This window comes from Rana temporaria, chromosome 7 (genome assembly GCF_905171775.1).
Source record: "Rana temporaria chromosome 7, aRanTem1.1, whole genome shotgun sequence".
NCBI lineage: Eukaryota > Metazoa > Chordata > Amphibia > Anura > Ranidae > Rana > Rana temporaria.
In genome coordinates this window covers 173,308,036-173,327,546 of record NC_053495.1, presented here as the reverse complement: position 1 = coordinate 173,327,546, position 19,511 = coordinate 173,308,036, and the positions used below count along the sequence as shown (strand labels likewise).

The following is a 19,511-nucleotide window of genomic DNA, read 5'->3' as shown; positions in this document are numbered from 1 at the left end:
AGGATACCTTACGCCCGCACAAAGATACCATTTGTATATAGAAAAGGCTTTGTTTTGATCAGTTTTGATCTCTTGATCAAGCTTCTCCTATTATCCAGTTAAATACAACAAGTTCCATTGGCAAGTAAAGCAGGAATAGGATGGGAAGATTTCTTGTATCGGATTTGGCTCATACACAGATAAAGAGATGAATACTATTATTTCGGTATCCACAACGAGTAAATATGACAGGAGGATGCTGGGAGAAGCAGCCGTACATTCCTGAGGTGATCACATATCTGGCAATTCTGGGTGTTAATGTGGTTAGTGAGTCATGAATTCACAGAGGTTTATTTCATTGCACAAGAAGTAAAAACGTACAATGTTTCTGCCCATTATAACGACATTACACTATATGGAAACTTGTGATACCAGCAATCCTGATTTTTTACACAAAATCAATCATGAATGTCAATAAACCTGACAAATTCACAAAGGCTAAATGATGAATCATCCATGACTGGTATTTAAAGCATATTATGGGCTTCACGCTCGTTCAAGAGTTTCACAGTTGGAAATGTATTGCAAGGGGAAGTGCTTTAGTAGAAGCAGTTTTCTTTAAGAGAGAAATTAGCAGATCAAAGCAATGAGGAAACGGATGCAGATTTATGATCTCTACAAGAGGGCCCCATTCACACCATAGTGCATTGCAGTAACGCATGCTCCACAACATGCTTTATCATGCATTGTGGTGTACTGCATTATTGGAGCTTATTTACTTTTGTAGGACCCCAACACAGGAGAAATTGCTCTTGCCCTATGTGTGTGCATTGTGGTCTGCTATGTAGGGCAAGAGCACTCTGTAAATGCATTAGCGCGCCGTTAAGAAAAAAAAAGCACCCCATTGTATCACATCTTGCTTGTTGCATTACAGCTGTGCTTCTCAAATAGTGTGGCGCGCCCCCCTGGGGGGCCGCGAGGCTCCGTAAAGGGGGGCTCGTGTGACCTGGCAATTATCCCCCGTTTCCAGCCAGTGGCGGAACTACTGCCATAGCGACCAGGGCTGGCCTGATCGTGAATGATGTGTGCGGGGATGCTGGGGATGCTGATCTGCACGGCACCCCGGTGCTGCAGAAGGGGGGGGTGGCGCCGACGCGCCCGAAGTGTCTGACACTGTCTGGTCCCCTTGGCACACACGCCCTCCCTTCCTCCCTCCTCCGCGTCTCAGGTCAGGTGGTCAGGTGGTAGCGCGGCGCCGTTGCGTGCATGCGTAAGGCATGCAGTTCAAATTCTAACGGCGGGACCAGGACGGGACTGACAGACTGCCGCCTTACACAGTGCGCTGAAGAAAAGGTAAGGCCGCCTGTCCCCTCCACCTTATCCAGCAGGCTGACAGGTGTCATCCCTCCTCCCACCTCACCTGTACTCCAATGAGGAGGGCCAGTTTATAAAAAAAACGTTAAAAAACAAATGTCAAAATTGATCTTTTGTTGAAAAAAAAAGGAAAAAAATAAAACGCAGAGGTGATCAAAAACCAACGTGCAGTTGTCAGCTTAAAGTGGAGGTTCACCTAAAAACCGTATAGAGCAATAACAATTTTATAGACAAAAGATACTTATTACAGTCGCGCGGGGGGGGGGCCCGAAATGTTTTCTTCTTCCTAGGGGGGGGCATGACAGAAAATAATTGAGAAGCACTGCATTACAGTAACACATGCAATGCACTAGTGGATTTTGGCCCAAACAGTTTTCATGGATGTGTAGGATTGCACTGGGTGAAAGCTGTGGTAACGCCTTAAACGTGAACCCATATTTGGGGTTCCACATGGTGGGTGTGAGGATCAGTTTCACATCCTCAACTGCTTGACTGTTGGAGGTACTGAAGCGAGCAGTGTAATGCCGCGTACACACGATCATTTTTCAGCATGAAAAAAAACGTAGTTTTTCAGCATGTTGAAAAAACAATGTTTTTCCAACTTCATCATTAAAACGACGTTGCCCACACACCATAGTTTTTAAAAAATTATCTAGAAAAGCGCGGTGACATACAATACGTACGACGGCACTATAAAGGGGAAGTTCCATTCGCCTTAGGACTGCTTTAGCTGATGCCGTGTTAGTAAAAGACGATTCGCGCTTTTTTGTCTGTTACAGCGTGATGAATGTGCTTACTCCATTATGAACGGTAGTTTTACCAGAACGAGCGCTTCCGTCTCATAACTTGCTTCTGAGCATGCGCGGGTTTTTAACATCGTTTTAGCCCACACACGATCATTTTTTACAACCCGAAAAAGACATAGGCCCGGATTCTTAAAGCACTTACGCCGACGTTTCTTTATATACGCCGCGTAAGTGCACAGATGCGCCGTCGTATTCCTAATGCTAGATACGCCTGAAATGTGGCTTCATCCGACCGACGTAAGTTTCCTACGCCGTCGGAGCCTGGGCACATATTTACGCTGGCTGCAAGGGGCGCTTCCATTGATTTACGCGTCGAATATGCAAATGACAGAGATACGCCGATTCACGAACGTACTTGCGCCCATCGCAGTAGTATACGCCGTTTACGTAAGGCGTACGTCCGGCGTAAAGTTATTCCACCTATAGGAGGCGCATCCCATGCAAAGGTATGGACGACGCAACAGCCGTTATATTTTACGTTGTTTACGTAAGTCGTACGTGAATGGGGCTGGGCGTAGGTTACGTTCACGTCGTAGGCATTGAGCCATCGTATCTTAGGGAGTAAATTCGACGTGATTCTGAGCATGCGCGCATGCGCCATTCGTTCGGCCCATCATTTGCATGGGGTCAAGCTTCATTTAAATAGACCACGCCCACTTCCTTCCTACTTTGAATTAGGCGGGCTTACGCCGGACAATTTACCTTACGCCGGCGCAACGTTGGGAGCGAGTGCTTTGTGAATACTGTTCTTGCCTCTCAATGTTACGTCGGCGTAGCGCATATGAGATGCGCTACGCCCGAAACAAATATACGCAGCTCTACGTGAATCCGGGCCATAGTTTAAAACAACGTTAAAAAATGCAGTATGTTCGAAAAAAAATTGTCGTTTTTCAGAACCTGAAAAATTATGTGAAGCCCACACGATCATTTTAAATTACATTTTTGAAAAACAACGTTTTTTCATGCCGAAAAATGATCGTGTGTACGCAGCATAACATCAGTGTGAGGTGTGTGATGAATGCTGTAAACACAAATTCATAAGGCTTGGGATCATAAATGTAGCGTTTTACTTACAATCAGGTAGAAATAAAGCCAACATTCTGTGTGAATTTGGGCACCACCTTCTTCAGAGAGATGGGGTGTAGACCTTCTGGCACCTGAAATATCCACTAACCACTGAATGCCAGTCAGACAGGGGTGTTCCAATCATGTCCACTTCGACTGCCCATTAGCCTAGGGCAGGAGTCAACAAACTTTCTAAACAAAGGGCCAAGTTTACTGTCCTTCAGACTTTAGGGGGGCCAGAGTGTGGCCAACGAAAGTAGAAAATGCTCTGACATCAGTGGGAGTAAACAATGCCCCATCTTTGGTATTAGGGGGAAGAACAGTACCCCATCATTGGTGTCAGTGGCAGGTGCTTCATAATTGGTGTCAGTGGGAGGAATAGCGCCACATTGTTGGTGTCAGTGGGAGGATTAGTGCCACATTGTTGGTGTCAGTAGGAGAAATAGTGCCACATTGTTGGTGTCAGTGAGAGGAATAGCTCCCCATTGTTGGAATCGGTTGGAATAACAATGCCCCATCGTCCGTGTCAGTGGATGGAATAGTGCTACGTTCTCTGTGTCAGTGGGAATAATAGTGTCCCAAGAGCCAGACAAAGGAAAACAAAGGGCCCCATCTAGGCCACTGGCCTAGAGCACAAAGATTTTAGTGGATGGTAGAACCTTGGCCATTTGTTGCGTAAATATGAACACTGCCTGCTTCATCATCCCACCTCTATGACGAGTAAGGATGAGCTCTGGCGTGTTCGCATAGAACACGTGCAGAGCCCGCCAGGAAGTGTGCACGGCGCTGCGCTAATAACAGCCAGGGAGACATTTCACGATCCCTGCAGCCGAGCATCGGGACAATGTCTCCCTGGCTGTGATTAGCACAGCGCCGTGCACACTTCCTGACTGGCTCTGCAGTGTTCTATGCAAACACGCCGGAGCGGTTTGTTCTAAAGTATACCTCCAAGTAATTCAGCTGTATAAATTAGGCTAGACAGCATGATGAGGTTGTAAAGAGCAGTCACAGAACTCTCTGTAGCTCAACGTGCAGCTAATCTGCAATATTCTTTCCATAATCCAAAACAATACTGGATCCAGAGACAACACTTCTCAAACACTTAAAGTGGTTGTAAACCTGTTACAACCAATTTTACCTACAGGTAAGTCTAGATTAAGGCTTACCTATAGGTGCTCGAAATATCTCCTAAACCTCCACGGTTTAGGAGATATTTACAGAAATGACCGGTGCCGACGTCTACGGCGCATGCGCCATAGACAATGGCGTTGGTACACTTTAGCAACAGCGATCGTGCCATTCCTAAAGGAGCCTGTGCCATGACTGGCGGCTCCTGTGCACATGTGTGACGTCATCGCAGCTCTGGCCAATCACAGTGCCGGAGCCGCGATATCCGGAAGTAACCCCCGGGAGAGATGTCGGCCGCCCGAGTGGTGTACGAGGACGGCTGCAGGGGCTTCGATCGGATGTGAGTATTACATAATGAGCTAGTATGCTATGCATACCAGCTCATTATGCCTTTGTCTTGCAGGGTTTTGTTTTTTTGGGGGTTTTTTTAGGCTTTACTTCCTCTTTAACAGCTATTGGAAAAGAGACAACTTCAGTGAAGTACACCTCTGTTGCAAAATTCTTCTCGGCCTATATGAACGCCAAATACAAAGCTTCACTTCCACCCCTCAAATTACAGTATAAAGTAGGCTTAGACATGGTATAGAGAATGGTATGGTACACATTGCTGCAGTACAAATACGAGAAATCTTACTTGGCCTGAAGGTAGCTAAGGGCCTCTTGGAAGTTGTTGTTCAAGAACATGTCAAGCGCCTTCATGCATTCTGATAAAGAAGTCTTCAAGTCCGAATCTGGAGGTCTGCAACAGATAAAAGACACATCAGTCTACCAAGATCACTTTGTATTCACAGAGTATATCACACTACTGGCAAAGATCTGGAAGTATATGAAGTCCAGATGACCTGAATAATAATAAACAGCTCTTTGAACCCTCACATTTCCTATTAATAATTTTATGAATGACCATGAATAAGGGAATGCCACATCTAACAAAAACATATTAAAGTAGAACTATAGGCAAAACTTTTTTTTTCCATTTTGGATCGAGTAAAGGAGGGTTATAAACAGGGCTCAAGTCCTGCGGGAACGCGTGGGAACGGAATTCCTGCACTTTTTTCACAGCAGGAACGCACTTCCCTTTGCAGGACTAGAGCAGCCGAGAGCAGCCGAGCAGCCGAGCCGCCCGAGCCAATCCTTCACTAAGCGGCGATGCCCAGCTCGAGTCAGGGGCAGGCTAACCTTAGTAATCCTTTATGTTACTGGCCGCTTCCTGTATATGGATTCATCGGGTAGTGTGCGGGTATTCTGTCACTTCCTCGATGCCGCAATGTCTCCTGGGAGCTTTTATCATTGTTCCCAGGAGACATTGCGGAGGTCTGCCGTGAGTTATCGTTGAATTTAGGAAGAACTTGCTTAAAGTTACAGTGGATCGAAAAAACAAAAAACATGCGGTTTAGTAATTATGCATATGAGCGTATAATTTTTTTTTTTTTTGGTGGGGGAGTTCCCACACTTTTTTCCCCAGGACTTGACCCGTGGTTATTAATCCCTGTAATTTTTTTTCCATTTGTGTGCCATTGGGGAGATTTACCTTCACTTCCCAACATTATAGCCAAAACAGGAAGTGAGAGAAAATCCCTACAAGTTAAGGGAATCCATTGGGGCTCCCCAGGTGACCTCCCAGCTGTGCCCACCCCCTCCCTAGGCCAGTGCTCCAGCGAGCGCTGGAGGAGCAGAATGGAGAGTGAAGAGTGGTGACTCCGTTTTCTGAGAAAACCCATGCGAACCAGTGCGGGGAAAAAAAAGTCCCTGCCCATTTTTGGTGTAAATCCAATGCGAGTTCAGCCATCGCATGTGATCAGCCCGTAGTGCGGGGGCGAATCACATGTGATGTTTGACATCGCACAAGTGTGAACCCAGGCTTAAAGGGGTTGTAAAGACAAAAATATTTACCTCTTAAATTAAAGTCTGACAGTAGCTGATAAAGTAAAAAGTAATGTTTTGCATTATAACTAGTTTGATACCTGTTGAAATCGAGCTGTTTTATTCACCTCCGTCACTCCTGAATCGTTATTCTCACTGACTTCCTGGTTTGCGGTGCACATTCATTCTTGCTACATCACGGCCTAATGGCAACTACAGTTCCCATTAGGCTTAGCCTCCATGCCTGTGAGGGATAAGAGAGCATCTTCAGGCAGGGCTGTAGTCATATGGAGGGGGTGAGCACATTCTGCTTTCCTCCATGCAAAACGGCTCAGATGCTGGTGGAAAGCAAGAAGAGGAGTGACAGGAAATGGCATTTTCAAACCTGGATTACTGTATTTTGGAGGTCAAAAGGAAAAACGAGGTAAGTGATATTTAAATGCTCTAGCTTACATAAATCAATTGATCTAATAAAAAACGAACCTTTAGTGTTCCTTTAAGATTTTCATGGAAACTTGTAAATCCTTCCTTGCAGTCGGGCTGTGCAAGGGTTAACTGCTTGTTAAGTCTGGAGTCAGGCTGGGTTCACACCTATGCGAATTGGATGTGGATTCCCTGCATCCAATTTGCATAGCATGAAAATATGACCGACTCTCTGGATAGCGGCGCTTTACTGCCGACCCCCGGGCGCTACCAGTGTGAAAGTGTCCTTAGACTCTTGAATGTTTGTTTGCCATTCTCATTGGATGGTATGTAAGCAAACAAAACCAGACAGGTGATCTAATCCCTCTATTGCCTTTAGTTATAGTTTAAACTTCATTGTCCCTTTAGGGCTTCTGGAATGTCTATAAACAATGAACAGCTAGAAATCTCAGTCGTTCATCTGTTCTGCTCTACCTTCTCTGTCTTCCTGGCATGTCATAGAGGTGGATGTCAATGCTCAGAGGAGGGCGTGTGTGAAAAAGGGCAGCTGCACCCTGCGTCACATGAGATAGGGACCTAGGACAATGCCACCTGAACTGTCACCTCCTACGCCACCCGAGCCTACGTAATGCTTTTGTCTATAATTGGCGTGCTCAGTGTTACACAGTAACCATGCTATTTATCTCCCAGTGGTACTGCCGCCTGCCCCTCCTCCTGCAGACAAGGTGTGTATAGAAATTCTTATTTCTGTTCTGCTCTATTACCCGAAAATAAAGTTCACATTGGAAACCAGTCTGTCCGGTTAGATAGTGAAGCGTGGTCAAGCTGTGTGTGGATCTTGATAGCACAGAGAACAGGATAATGTCACTCTATAGCTGTCATATGGTGCAGATAAGTATTCCTGCCTTTGGTAAACAGAAGAGAATGGATACATCTCCCAGATCTGCGAAACAATGATGTAATTACACCTTATCACTCTCCTGATATATTTTTTTCATCCAATTTGTGCAGTTAGGCCCCTTTCACACGGAAGTTAAAAGCATGTTATTGTTTCAGGCACTGCGATTAGCTGCATTTGTACATTGCAATACCATGCGTTTACATGCGGCCGCGTTTAGCTGCGGTAGTCATTCTCATAGCAACCCTTTTTATTTTTATTTTTTGGTCCCTTGAATCACACTGCTATCCGCAGTTGACACAAAATACTGCGATTACCTGCGGTTATGTGCATATAGCTGCGCTAAATTGCACCTGGACGCATTCAATTGTATTTTTTCTATTCGCACCAAACCGCATGTAACAAAATCGCAGCTTAACGATGTGTGTGAATGGGGCCATAGGAAAGCATTGTGTGCTTTTAACTGCGGTAGAAAATTAGAAAATCCGCAGCTAAAAGCACCATCCTATCTGTCTGTGTGAAAGGGGCCTTAGGCTGGCCATACATGGTTCGAATCTCGGCAGGTTCAACACGACCTGACAGAGATTCCAGCCATTAATGTGAAGGCTGAATGCACCAAGGTGATTGTTCGATCAACTTGGGTAAAACCAGCCTGTCTAATTCAATCCGATTATGGCCAGCGCATAGGTGTGCGCAGCCTATGGCATTAGGGTGTGCACCCCAAAGATCAAACATATTTTCATGTGTATATACAGTATACTGATGGTGTCAGCAGAGCCGTGGACAGTGTCAGTAGGGCAGTGTCAGTAATTTTAATTTTTTTATTTTAGGAGCCCCATTAGGGAGCTTTGGTTAAATATCAGGGGTCTATTTCTGTGCGTTACTGCGCGTTTAACGCAGTATGTTTCTGTGCATTAGTGCATGTTTAACGCAGTATACTCCAGTGCGTTACTGCACGTTTAATGCAGCATATTTCTGTGCATTAGTGCACGCTTAACGTAGTAAATTTCAGTGCATTACTGCATGTTTAACGCAGTATATTTCTGTGTGTTACGTGCTATTAATGCTGTATTTTTCTGTGCGTTAGTGCACGTTTGACACAGTATAGTTCGGTGCAATCTGCATCACACAGGGTGATTAGGGTGTGCCTTGGCACACCTGCCACACCCTGTGTGCACGCCTTCTCTCAGCGGGGACGGCTGTCAGCACTGCACACTCAGAAAGTGAATAAATCATCTTCCTAATAAAAGTTAAAATTTCCTTCCTGGAATCCCGCTTTATTGATATTCTTTAAGGGATAAATTTACTTGAAAAATGTTATGCCCAAGGACCCAACAAAGTACAAAAACTACTAAAAAATTCATAGCTACTGGCAAAAGAGCTGTTTGGGCCTACTTGACCTACTTTTTGTAAAATTATTTTTATTGACTACTTGACCTACTTGAAAGAGGTATTAAATAAATAAAAGACTGCAGGATTTCAGGACGTATCATGCATTAAGCATATTACTGAAAATGTTGTAAGATATGACCTAGGTTGATACATTATATAAACTTTCTTACAAAGTGTTTTGTTAAAGGGAAAATTCAAGGTATGCTATGAAAACAATATATCCATGCTCCTTAGCAGCTGTCAAACTGTAGGAAGTCGGGTCTGTGGCTGCGCTTAAAGCAGGGGGTTCACCCTGTTAAAAAAAAAAAAAAAGTTTTTTTTTATTAGACCATTACATTCGGCATCGTAGCGCGAGCTACGGTATGCCGGTCTTAAATTTTTTATCCCCGTACTCACTGTGCTATCGATGATTGAAGAATCCGGGGAATGGGCGTTCCTATGGTGAGAGAAGGTGATTGACGGCCGGCCCTGGCACGTCACGCTTCTCCGGAAATAGCCGAAATAGGCTTGGCTATTCATGGCGCCTGCGCATAGCCTGTGCGCAGGCGCCGTGAATAGCCGAGACCTACTCCGGCTGTCTTCGGGGAGCGTGACGTGCCAGAGCCGGCCGTCAATCATCCTCCCTCTCCATAGGCACGCCCATTCCCCGCGGGAGTCGGATTCTTCAATCATCGATAGCACAGTGAGTACGGGGATTAAAAATTTAAGACCGGCATACCGTAGCTCGCGCTACGATGCCGAATGTAATGGTCTAATGATGGAAAGGAGGGTGAACTACTGCTTTAATATATTTGCTGGTCTTGTCATACACCACTGTACAGGAGAAATAAGGCAAAAAATCCTTTAAGCAATCCAACTGTCAAGAGAAGAATGAAGAATAAAGAATCATCACATAACACAGAGCAACAAACAAGGTAATCCAGCTTGAGGCAAGAAATAATTACTCAACACGTGCTGTAGATACAAATAGAAAGCTGCTCTAAAGGGCATTGTTAGCCAAGGTTCAGCATACATGCACTGAGTGTTGGGGCATCGGGAACAGTACAGGCATAGGTGTGCGCACAGGGTGTGCCACACCCTAATCACCCCATGTGAATTAGCATTTTCCAGGTGGGCACCAGATGGGTGGTTGGGGGGTGCCAGGGGCCAGTGTAAATGCCACCATTATATTAAAGGCTAGGTTCAACTTTAGAAACACATTACACTCGTATTTAGGGTGTAGCGTAATGTTCTCCCAATCAACTGTCTCCCGCCACCAGAGCCTTCTCCCTGTGACAGCCAGTGGCATTCATGTGTGTTTGAGCTTTGAGGTGCACACCCTAATGCAATAGGCTGCGCACGCCTATGAGTACAGGTACTGGTCAGTGTTCAGGAACAGTGAAGCATTTAAAGCAGGGATCCTCAAACTACGGCCCTCCAGCTGTTGTAGAACTAGACATCCCATGAGGCATTGTAACACACTGACATTCACAGACATGGCTAGGCATGATGGGAATTGTAGTTCCTGAACAACTGGAGGGCCGTAGTTTGAAGACCCATGATTTAAAGGGTCACTAAAGGAAAACATTTTTTTTGCTGAAATGACTGTTTACAGGGTATAGAGACATAAAAGTTAACTGATTCCTTTTAAAAATGATTAAAAATTGAATCTATCATATAATGTGCCTCTAGTTTCACGTTCGGTTTTAAAGGTACATACATGAAGTTCCGGGTGAGAGGTGAGTCGGGAAGACTCGCAGAACAAAAACAACAAATCCAGGGCACTGTTTTGTTTTTAAAATGAATCTGATTGGTTCTGAGGAGTTTTAGACACACAGTAATGACAGCTTAGACCACCGTGAAAATCTCCCAGTACTGTGGTTATAAGGAGCCAGACAAGCAAAAAGTGTGGAGATCACAGCAGAATTACAGCTACTTCAAAGCAAAAACGAACAATGAGGACATGAAACCAGTACTACAGTAAGGTAAAGGAAGCTATTTAGCTAAAAAAAAAATTTCCTTTAGTGACCCTTTAAACACAGAGTGATGTTCAGTCATGAAGTAGTGTCTCGGGGCAGGGTAGTGTTTAGGAAAAGGTTTGTGTCCAATCACAAGGTAGTTTCCAGGCGCAGGGTAGTGTTTACAAACAGGTTAGTGTCCAGGCACATGTCCGGACCAGGATCCAAACCCAGGACCTCTGCATCTGGCAGTAACTCCTCTTGTTTCGCCATCTGAGATGATGGACAGCTCTCTTTCTGAACCCTTGGGCAAAAGTACTCCTCCCATGAACTTCCTAATTAAGCCGTGCCTTTGCACTTCCTGTTTGTCAGATTATTGTGCTTTGTTACTAACCTTTAGCTTGTTCTTCGACTATGCTTTGCTTGATTTTAACCTGCATTCAATAATTACTGACCTTTGGCTTGTTTCTCGGCTACTCTTCTGCTTGATCCCAACCTGCAACTATTCATTACCAACCTTCGACTTGCTCCTTCACTATGCTGCTGCTTGCTCCCAACCTGCAACCACTTGTTACCAACCTTTGGCTTGTTTACCAGCTACACTTCTGCTTGATCCCTACCTTCTATAACTGCTACCACACCCTGCCTTGCTCACATCCTGGTGGAGTCATCCTGAGGATCGCGAACCTGGCACTAGCATGCAGCAAATTCCATCTCTGCATCAGGAGCTCTGGTGAAGATCGGTTAGTGAACCTGCATCAGCGACCAAGAGAATCTACTTGTTGATTTATCTTTCTGGTTCCTGTGTAAGTTTTTCCACTGCTATAGCCACTGGCTTCTGAACCTGACCCCGAACCGTAACAGCACAGGGTAGTGTCCAGGAACAGGTTAGTTTCTAGGAACAGGGTGGTGTTTAGGAACAAGTTAGTATTCAGGAACAGGGAGTGTCCAGGCACTTGGTAGTGTTTAGGAACGGGTTAGTGTCCAGGCACTGGGTAGTGTTCAGGACCATGGTTTTGTCCCGCCGGCTTCCTTCCTCTTAATTTCATCCAGAGGAGTCCTTCTGCGTCCTGATAGTGGTGTCCTTTTTCTGGGGTGTGCAGGGTTGATTAAGCGCTGTGAGTGGTATGTGTGTTTTTATCTGCACCTTTTGATGTATTCATTGCCATTTTCTATTTGTAACACTTGCAACATATATGTTTTCTTTGTTTTTTAGAAAAGTGGTTCTTATACCCGTTGACTACATATACTTCGGCCCCTGATGAAGGGTAATCCGAAACGCGTAGGGCCGTGTATGTCTTCATGGACCTTGCTTTTCAATGACACCTAATTAAGTATTGTTTTTAAATAATCCTGTGTGATATATGTGTACAATTTCCATTTTTGAATATTAAAATACCTATTTTTTGGATTACTGTGATTACCGTATACCTTTGTTGCCTTTAAAGCCCCATTTAGGGGTCTCTCCACTTTTTCCTGCTTACCAGGGGTGTTGGCAACTTACGTTAATCATACAGAGATGTTCCATTTATGCTTCTGTCCCAGAACTAGGTAGTGTTTAGGAACAGGGTAGAGTCCAGGTACAGGGTAGTGTTTTATGAACAGGGTAGAGTCCAGGTACAGGGTAGTGTTTTATGAACAGGGTAGAGTCCAGGTACAGGGTAGTGTTTTATGAACAGGGTAGAGTCCAGGTACAGGGTAGTGTTTTATGAACAGGGTAGAGTCCAGGTACAAGGTAGTGTTCCACAGGGTAGAGTCCAGGTACAGGGTAGTGTTTCGTGAACAGGGTAGAGTCCAGGTACAAGGTAGTGTTCCACAGGGTAGAGTCCAGGTACAAGGTAGTGTTCAGGAACAGGGTAGAGTCCAGGTACAAGGTAGTGTTCAGGAACAGGGTAGAGTCCGGGTACAAGGTAGTGTTCAGGAACAGGGTAGAGTCCAGGTACAAGGTAGTGTTCAGGAACAGGGTAGAGTCCGGGTACAAGGTAGTGTTCAGGAACAGGGTAGAGTCCAGGTACAGGGTAGTGTTTCGTGAACAGGGTAGAGTCCAGGTACAAGGTAGTGTTCCACAGGGTAGAGTCCAGGTACAAGGTAGTGTTCAGGAACAGGGTAGAGTCCAGGTACAAGGTAGTGTTCAGGAACAGGGTAGAGTCCAGGTACAAGGTAGTGTTCAGGAACAGGGTAGAGTCCGGGTACAAGGTAGTGTTCAGGAACAGGGTAGAGTCCAGGTACAAGGTAGTGTTCAGGAACAGGGTAGAGTCCGGGTACAAGGTAGTGTTCAGGAACAGGGTAGAGTCCAGGTACAAGGTAGTGTTCAGGAACAGGGTAGAGTCCAGGTACAAGGTAGTGTTCAGGAACTGGGTAGAGTCCAGGTACAAGGTAGTGTTCAGGAACAGGGTAGAGTCCGGGTACAAGGTAGTGTTCAGGAACAGGGTAGAGTCCAGGTACAAGGTAGTGTTCAGGAACAGGATGGTGTCCACACACAGGGCAATGATTAGACATAACGTAGTGCAGACAGAATGCAGTGCGTCAGAGATTTACATCATAGTAATGGCGCTATAGTCTTGTTTTAGATGTGACAAATTATTTGGATGTATGACAAATGATAACTTAATTGGGTATGGACAGACCTACCCTTTAAACAGTTCTATCATTTGAACTTGTGTGCAGAAAAAGTAGCGGAAGCCGTTTCATGGACAAGGCAGTGTTTTCTGTTGAAGAGACAGTACTGTGGTATTGACATGTATTGGCTCAGATATTTTCGGTGTAGACAAGCAGCACACTTTTAGAACATTGCTTTCAAGCAACTTCAGGCAAGACCATCTGCTCCCTTCTTATCACTAGTAATCATCACTATAACCAACTCAGTTCATACCTTCCTTATTGTAACCAAACACTGCCATGTCAGATGTGTTCGGGTTAAAGTAACAATATGAGGGCCATAACCCTACAGGCATTAGGACTTGTTTAAAAGGAACATAAAGAATCTGCTCCTTCTGGCTATTGTTTCTGTAGGTGCAAGTTCCAGGGTTGTCATTGTCTGAGCATTTAAAAGTAGAAATAAAGGCAATTTTTTTTTTTTTCATTTTGGATAAAGTAAGGAAGAGTCATAACACTGGAGTGGTTTTCCTTAATTTCCCTTTCCATAGCTCAAACAGGAAGTGAGATGAAATCACTCCAAAGTGAGGAAATCCCTGCCTGGCACCGGTGTCCTCTTTGAAATATTTCCCCTCTATTCTTTTTCAATCCAAAATATTTGCTATTACAGGTTCCCTCTTGCCGACCGGCCCATAGTAAAAATACATAATTAATTTGACGTTTAATACCGTTATCATTTTTTTTTTTTTCACAAGAAAATACCGTTATCATTTTTAACAATGGCCGGTTCTCTTTCACATAAAACTGATCCTATGGGCGGATTGGCCGCAGGCACACTTTTAGATGGGGTAGGAGGGGTTCCCGGTCGTTTTCAAAAACATGGATGAAGTCCAGAAGTAATCCAATGCAGCCGTTTGCTGGGCAGGAAATCGAGTGGCTGCCACTCATCTCTATGCCCTTGGAGGACCGGAATGACATCTGACGTCACCTCCGGTTCTCGGGCCAAAATAAATCTTTTTATTTCAAATCTTTGATGTCTAAATGCAAAAAAAAAAATGTCTCTTTCTTTTAAAGGTAAATATTGGGTCTTTCTAACCCTCTCTCATAAAAGAGGACCTGCCATCCTTATTGCTATTACAAGGGTTGTTTATATCTCTTGTAATAGGAATAAAAGTGGTCAAACAAAAAAAAAAAGTGACAGTGTAAGGCCTCATGCACACTGGACATTAAAATAACGTTATAAAAACGGCAGTAGCTTTGCAGTGAATTTTTCAACTTTTTTCAGCTTTTTAAACGTTTTTTCAATAGCGTTTTTTAGCGTTTGTTAGCGTTTTTTAGCGTTTTCCACGTTTTTTGGTTGAAGAAAAAATATTTTTTTTTCAATCGATCAAAAACGTTAAAAAACGCTGGTGAGTGAAATTTTTGAGCGTTTATCAGCGTTTATTGACGTTTGTCAGCGTTAGAGCATTTTTACAGCTGAAAAACGTCTCTCAGAACCCACTAGTTTTGAGTTTTTTTTACTGCTCAAAAACGTCACTGTCCAAAACTGCTGATAACAGCCTATGTGCGCATGGACACATAGGATAACATGATGGAGAATTTATTGACTGTAGAAAAAAATGTCTACTGCCAAAAACAGCTGCTGTAAAAACGCCCAAAAACGTCCAGTGTGCATGAAGCCTCAAAAAAAAAAAAAAATATATATATATATTTGTGTGTAAACCTGTGTAATTAAAGTGGATGTAAACACAATTCATGAAATTTGAGCTGGGTACATATATCTGTAGTGTTTTCTTATCTCTCTCCAAAGCACTAAATCCTGTGTGTTTCTTCTGTCCCTTAGCTCTGTTATTAGCCTGATAACATCTGAGAAGTTCTCAGAGACAGGAGATAAAAGCAGCCTGAAGTTTGTGTCTTGGGAGGTTGCTATAAATAGATTAGCAGACAGCTTGCCATCTCACAGCAGAGCTCTGCACATTACTTCCTTATTTTGCCAATGTGGAGTGGGGGTGTGTGCCTTTGCTCCAATCAGCTGTCTCGGCTGTATGCCAATAATCCACTCCCAGTGCTGAACAGGAAGAGAAAATCTGAAACACAATGTGCTCTTTCTAAAGAATATAGCAAGCTGAAGACAGCAAATATCAATGTAAAACGTATGTAGGGAGATTTGTTTCATCTCTGTGTATCATCTGAGGCTGTTCACTACACTGGGTATATGTGAGGGTTTACATCCGCTCTAATATGTGTTCAGTTTTAAAGGATGAGGTGGCAACCCTATGTCCCATAGCTAAACAGAAAGTAAGAGGAAATCCATGCAAAATAGGGGGAATTCCGTGGGGACCCCCAGGTCACCAGAATTAGTGTCCCCATTGGATGATTTCCCCTCTATTTCTTTTCTGGGAAGAACCCAAAAATGTGGGTTTTTTTTTTACTTTCGCATTCAATGATAATGGTAAATAGGACATATAGAGAGTAAATCGCCCTAACGAGGGCGCAGGCAGCTATAAAAACTGACAGGGGTTCTAATACCTCTCCACTCTATCCAAAACTAAAGTTTTGCCTTTAGTTATACTTTAAAGCAAATTCCTGGTCTATGCAAAAACTCTTTCTTGGATTCTAATATCAAATATCTTAAAATAAACCACTTTGCTTCCATTTCTTACGATGAGGGTTGTTAATGAGGAAGTAAGCTAATCTCTGAATTTAAGTGGTTAGTAATCCTGTAGGAAGTCCACTGATTTCAATAGGCTGCCTTAATGCATTACATGTTAATGTGTGACTAAACACACATGCATTACCGCACTGCAAAAATGTGAAGGGGCCTTAAGGTTTAAAGGATCCTGACACCGAAAACTGATTTCAGTTTCTGATAGATTCTGCAGAGTTAAACCACTGAACAGTGCCTTATATATCTTGGGGAGTCTATTGAAGATACAATGAGTCCCTACTATGGCCATTATGATGGCTCCCCAGTCTAGCTGATGGCTATTAATGTTATAATATGGAAAGCATAACAGGAGGTGCTGGAACTCTCAAAGGTGAGATGGAAGACCCAGAACTCTCAGATGGACAAGACCAGAGCCAAGAATTATGGCTAGGAAATCTTACTGTCAGACCCAAGACCCATAAGAAGTCAACAGGCTCCACTTAAATCTAAAATATCATGTTCGGAGGACTGACCCTAAAGCCGTGTACACACGATCGGATATCTGATGGAATCTAATCCGATGGATTTTTTCGTCGGATATCCGATGAAGCTGACTTTCATCCGTCTTGCCTACACACCATCGGTCAAAAATCCGACCGTGTCCAAACATGGTGAAGTAAAACACTACAACGTGCTGAGAAAAATGAAGTTCAATGCTTCCGAGCATATGTTAACTTGATTCTGAGCATGCGTGGATTTTTGACCGATGGACTTCCACACAGACGATCCTTTTTTTCTATGTTTTTTTTTATCTATAGGAAAATTTTAAAACATGTTCTATTTTTCTTCACCGATGGAAAACAAACCGATGGGGCCCACACTAGATCGGTTTGTAAATCGATCGTGTGTACAGGGCTTTAGGGTATTTGACTGCTAACATAGCCATTTTCCTTTTGACCATAGCTCCCAACTGTCCCTGATTTCGAGGGACTGTCCCTGATTTGGAGCAATGTCCCTCTGTCTCTCTTTCCCCCTCATTTGCCCCTCATTTTGGTCTGATCCATATAGTTGTATATAAAATGCACTTTTTATCTTTCAAAAAGTGTTTCACAGTGCTAAACCTTGCATCCAATTTCTAAATTGCTGCATTTGTAAATTTTAAAAGCCAATATAAAGAAATAGTAGTGGTAAAAAAAAAAGAGCCCTTGGGGATTTAATTAACCTTTTTTTTGGGTTAATTCTCCTTTAAGGGGGTGTGGCATGGGTGGCATGTCCTATGCCTACATACATTTGCTAGTAGGTTTTTGCTACAGGTAAGCCTATAATAAGGCTTATCTGTAGCTATCCTTTATAGCTCCTAAACCTGAATGGTTTAGGCAATATCTCCTGTATTTGCATGTGCCGATGTCATAGGCACATGCGCAGTGAAGCAAACTGAAGCAATGGCACCTATGTACACAGTGAGTGTACCGTTTTACCGGTGCGGGAGTGACGTCATCGCGGCTCCGGCCAATCACAGCGCCGGTGCCTGTGATACTTGGAAGTAACTCCGGAAGCGATGTCGGCCGCCAGAGCGGTGTACAAGGATGGCTACAGGGGCTTTGATCTCAGGTAAGTAATTCATAATGAGCTAGTATGCTATGCATACTAGCTCATTATGCCTTTGTCTTGCAGGTTGTTTTTTTTGTCCTAGTGTTTACAAACACTTTCATAAGGAGTTGCCCCCTGCCCACCTTTTTGGAGCTATTAGAGCCTCCACTTTTTTTGGACGGCTTTCAGCAAAATTCTTGAGTATAACTGTGGGAATTTTCTTTTGGCCAGAAAAGCAGTTGTGAAATGATGTACTTGGACAAAAACACCTGGTTCACAATTTGCATGGCAATTCATCCAAAAGAGTGGAGGACAAGGCCTCTCAAATTACTGCACACCAACCACAGCCAATCTGGCTTTTGTGAACAAATATGCTGGAGCAGAAAAGGGCCTCCTCCAAACTGGTCCCACAATGTTGCATGCACATTATTATCTAAAATATCTTTGTATGCGGTAACATTAACTGTACTATTTACTGGAAACACCTGAATTTAGTAATTTGATGAGATGTCCACACCCTTTTGGTTATACAATGTATTGTGTATCAATACTTTTTTCCTGTATCCAATATACTGCTGAGATAAAATATCAACCATACAGACAGCATTTTACTTATAACAATCAGACCTGAATGCCAGGCTTGCACTGAGAAACAGCGAGGTGTAAGCTCTGAGTAGTGCTACCAAGCCCATACGTGGAACATATTTGCAACTATATAGAACATTTTTAACAAATGAATGCAATGCTAACCTTACTTCAAGCAGAACTAAACCCATTTATTTAACAATTCCCCAAAAAGTTACATTCAAGGCAACTATCACAGTTGCTTACGCTCTCAACTGAACTGTCAATCATCAAATGGCTTGCGTTATAACTGATCACATGTGCAGCGCCATGGCACCTGCAGGTCAAACAGCTGTAGGCAAAGATGGCACCTTCTTTGGCTGTAAAGGATAGAAGGGTTTAGTTCCCCTTTGAATGAAAGCGAACGTCCTATATGCAATGGGGACAGATCCAAGTTCACCTTTTTTGTAGGAAAAGTCAACAGCCCCATATACTTTTTTTTTGCTTTTACTACTGAACACAATCTAAGATTCAGGATGTTAGGATCAATAAATGTGTGATGGTCATGTGTCCACAAATCTATGGTGATGTGTGTATATTTATGCTATATTAGCCAGATTCAGTAAGACTTACGACGGCATATCAGTAGATACGCCGTCGTAAGTCCGAATCCGCGCCGTCGTATCTTTAAGCGTATTCTCAAACTGAGATACGTTTAACTGTTGCTAAGATACGACCGGCGTAAGTCTCCTACGCCGTCGTATCTTAGCTGCATATTTACGCTGGCCGCTAGGGGCGTGTACGTGGATTTACGCCTAGAATATGCAAATGAGCAAGATACGCCTATTCACGAACGTATTTGCGCCCGATACGCTGTTTACGTAAGGCGTTTTTCAGGCGTAAAGATAAACCACCAAAAAGATGGCGCAGCCCATGCAAGGTATGGACTTGAATGGGGCTGGGCGTAGGTTACGTTCACGTCGAAAGCAATGAGTATTTGCGACGTGATTCTGAGCATGCGCGCGCATGCGCCATACAAACGGCCCTCACTTACATGGGGTCACGGGTAATTTACATGGAGCACGCCCCCTACCTGCCTATTTTGAATTAGGCGGGATTACGCCGGCCCATTTGCGCTACGCCGACGTAATTTAGGAGGCAAGTGCTTTGCGACTACAGTACTTGCCTCACTATGTTACGTCGGCGTAGTGCAAATGGGATGCGCTACGCCGGCATAAAGATACGTGAAT

At 43.8% G+C, this 19,511-nt stretch overlaps 1 protein-coding gene across 1 annotated transcript in view; it reads right to left on the bottom strand.

Moving 5' to 3' along the window:
* The window catches only part of TTC39A (tetratricopeptide repeat domain 39A), a 104,588-nt gene that overhangs the window by 70,424 nt on the left and 14,653 nt on the right, over window positions 1-19,511 (bottom strand). The window contains exon 2 of the mRNA XM_040360502.1: window positions 4,987-5,091. Within this exon, the coding sequence (XP_040216436.1) occupies window positions 4,987-5,091 (105 nt within the window). The remainder of the gene's footprint in view (window positions 1-4,986; window positions 5,092-19,511) is intronic.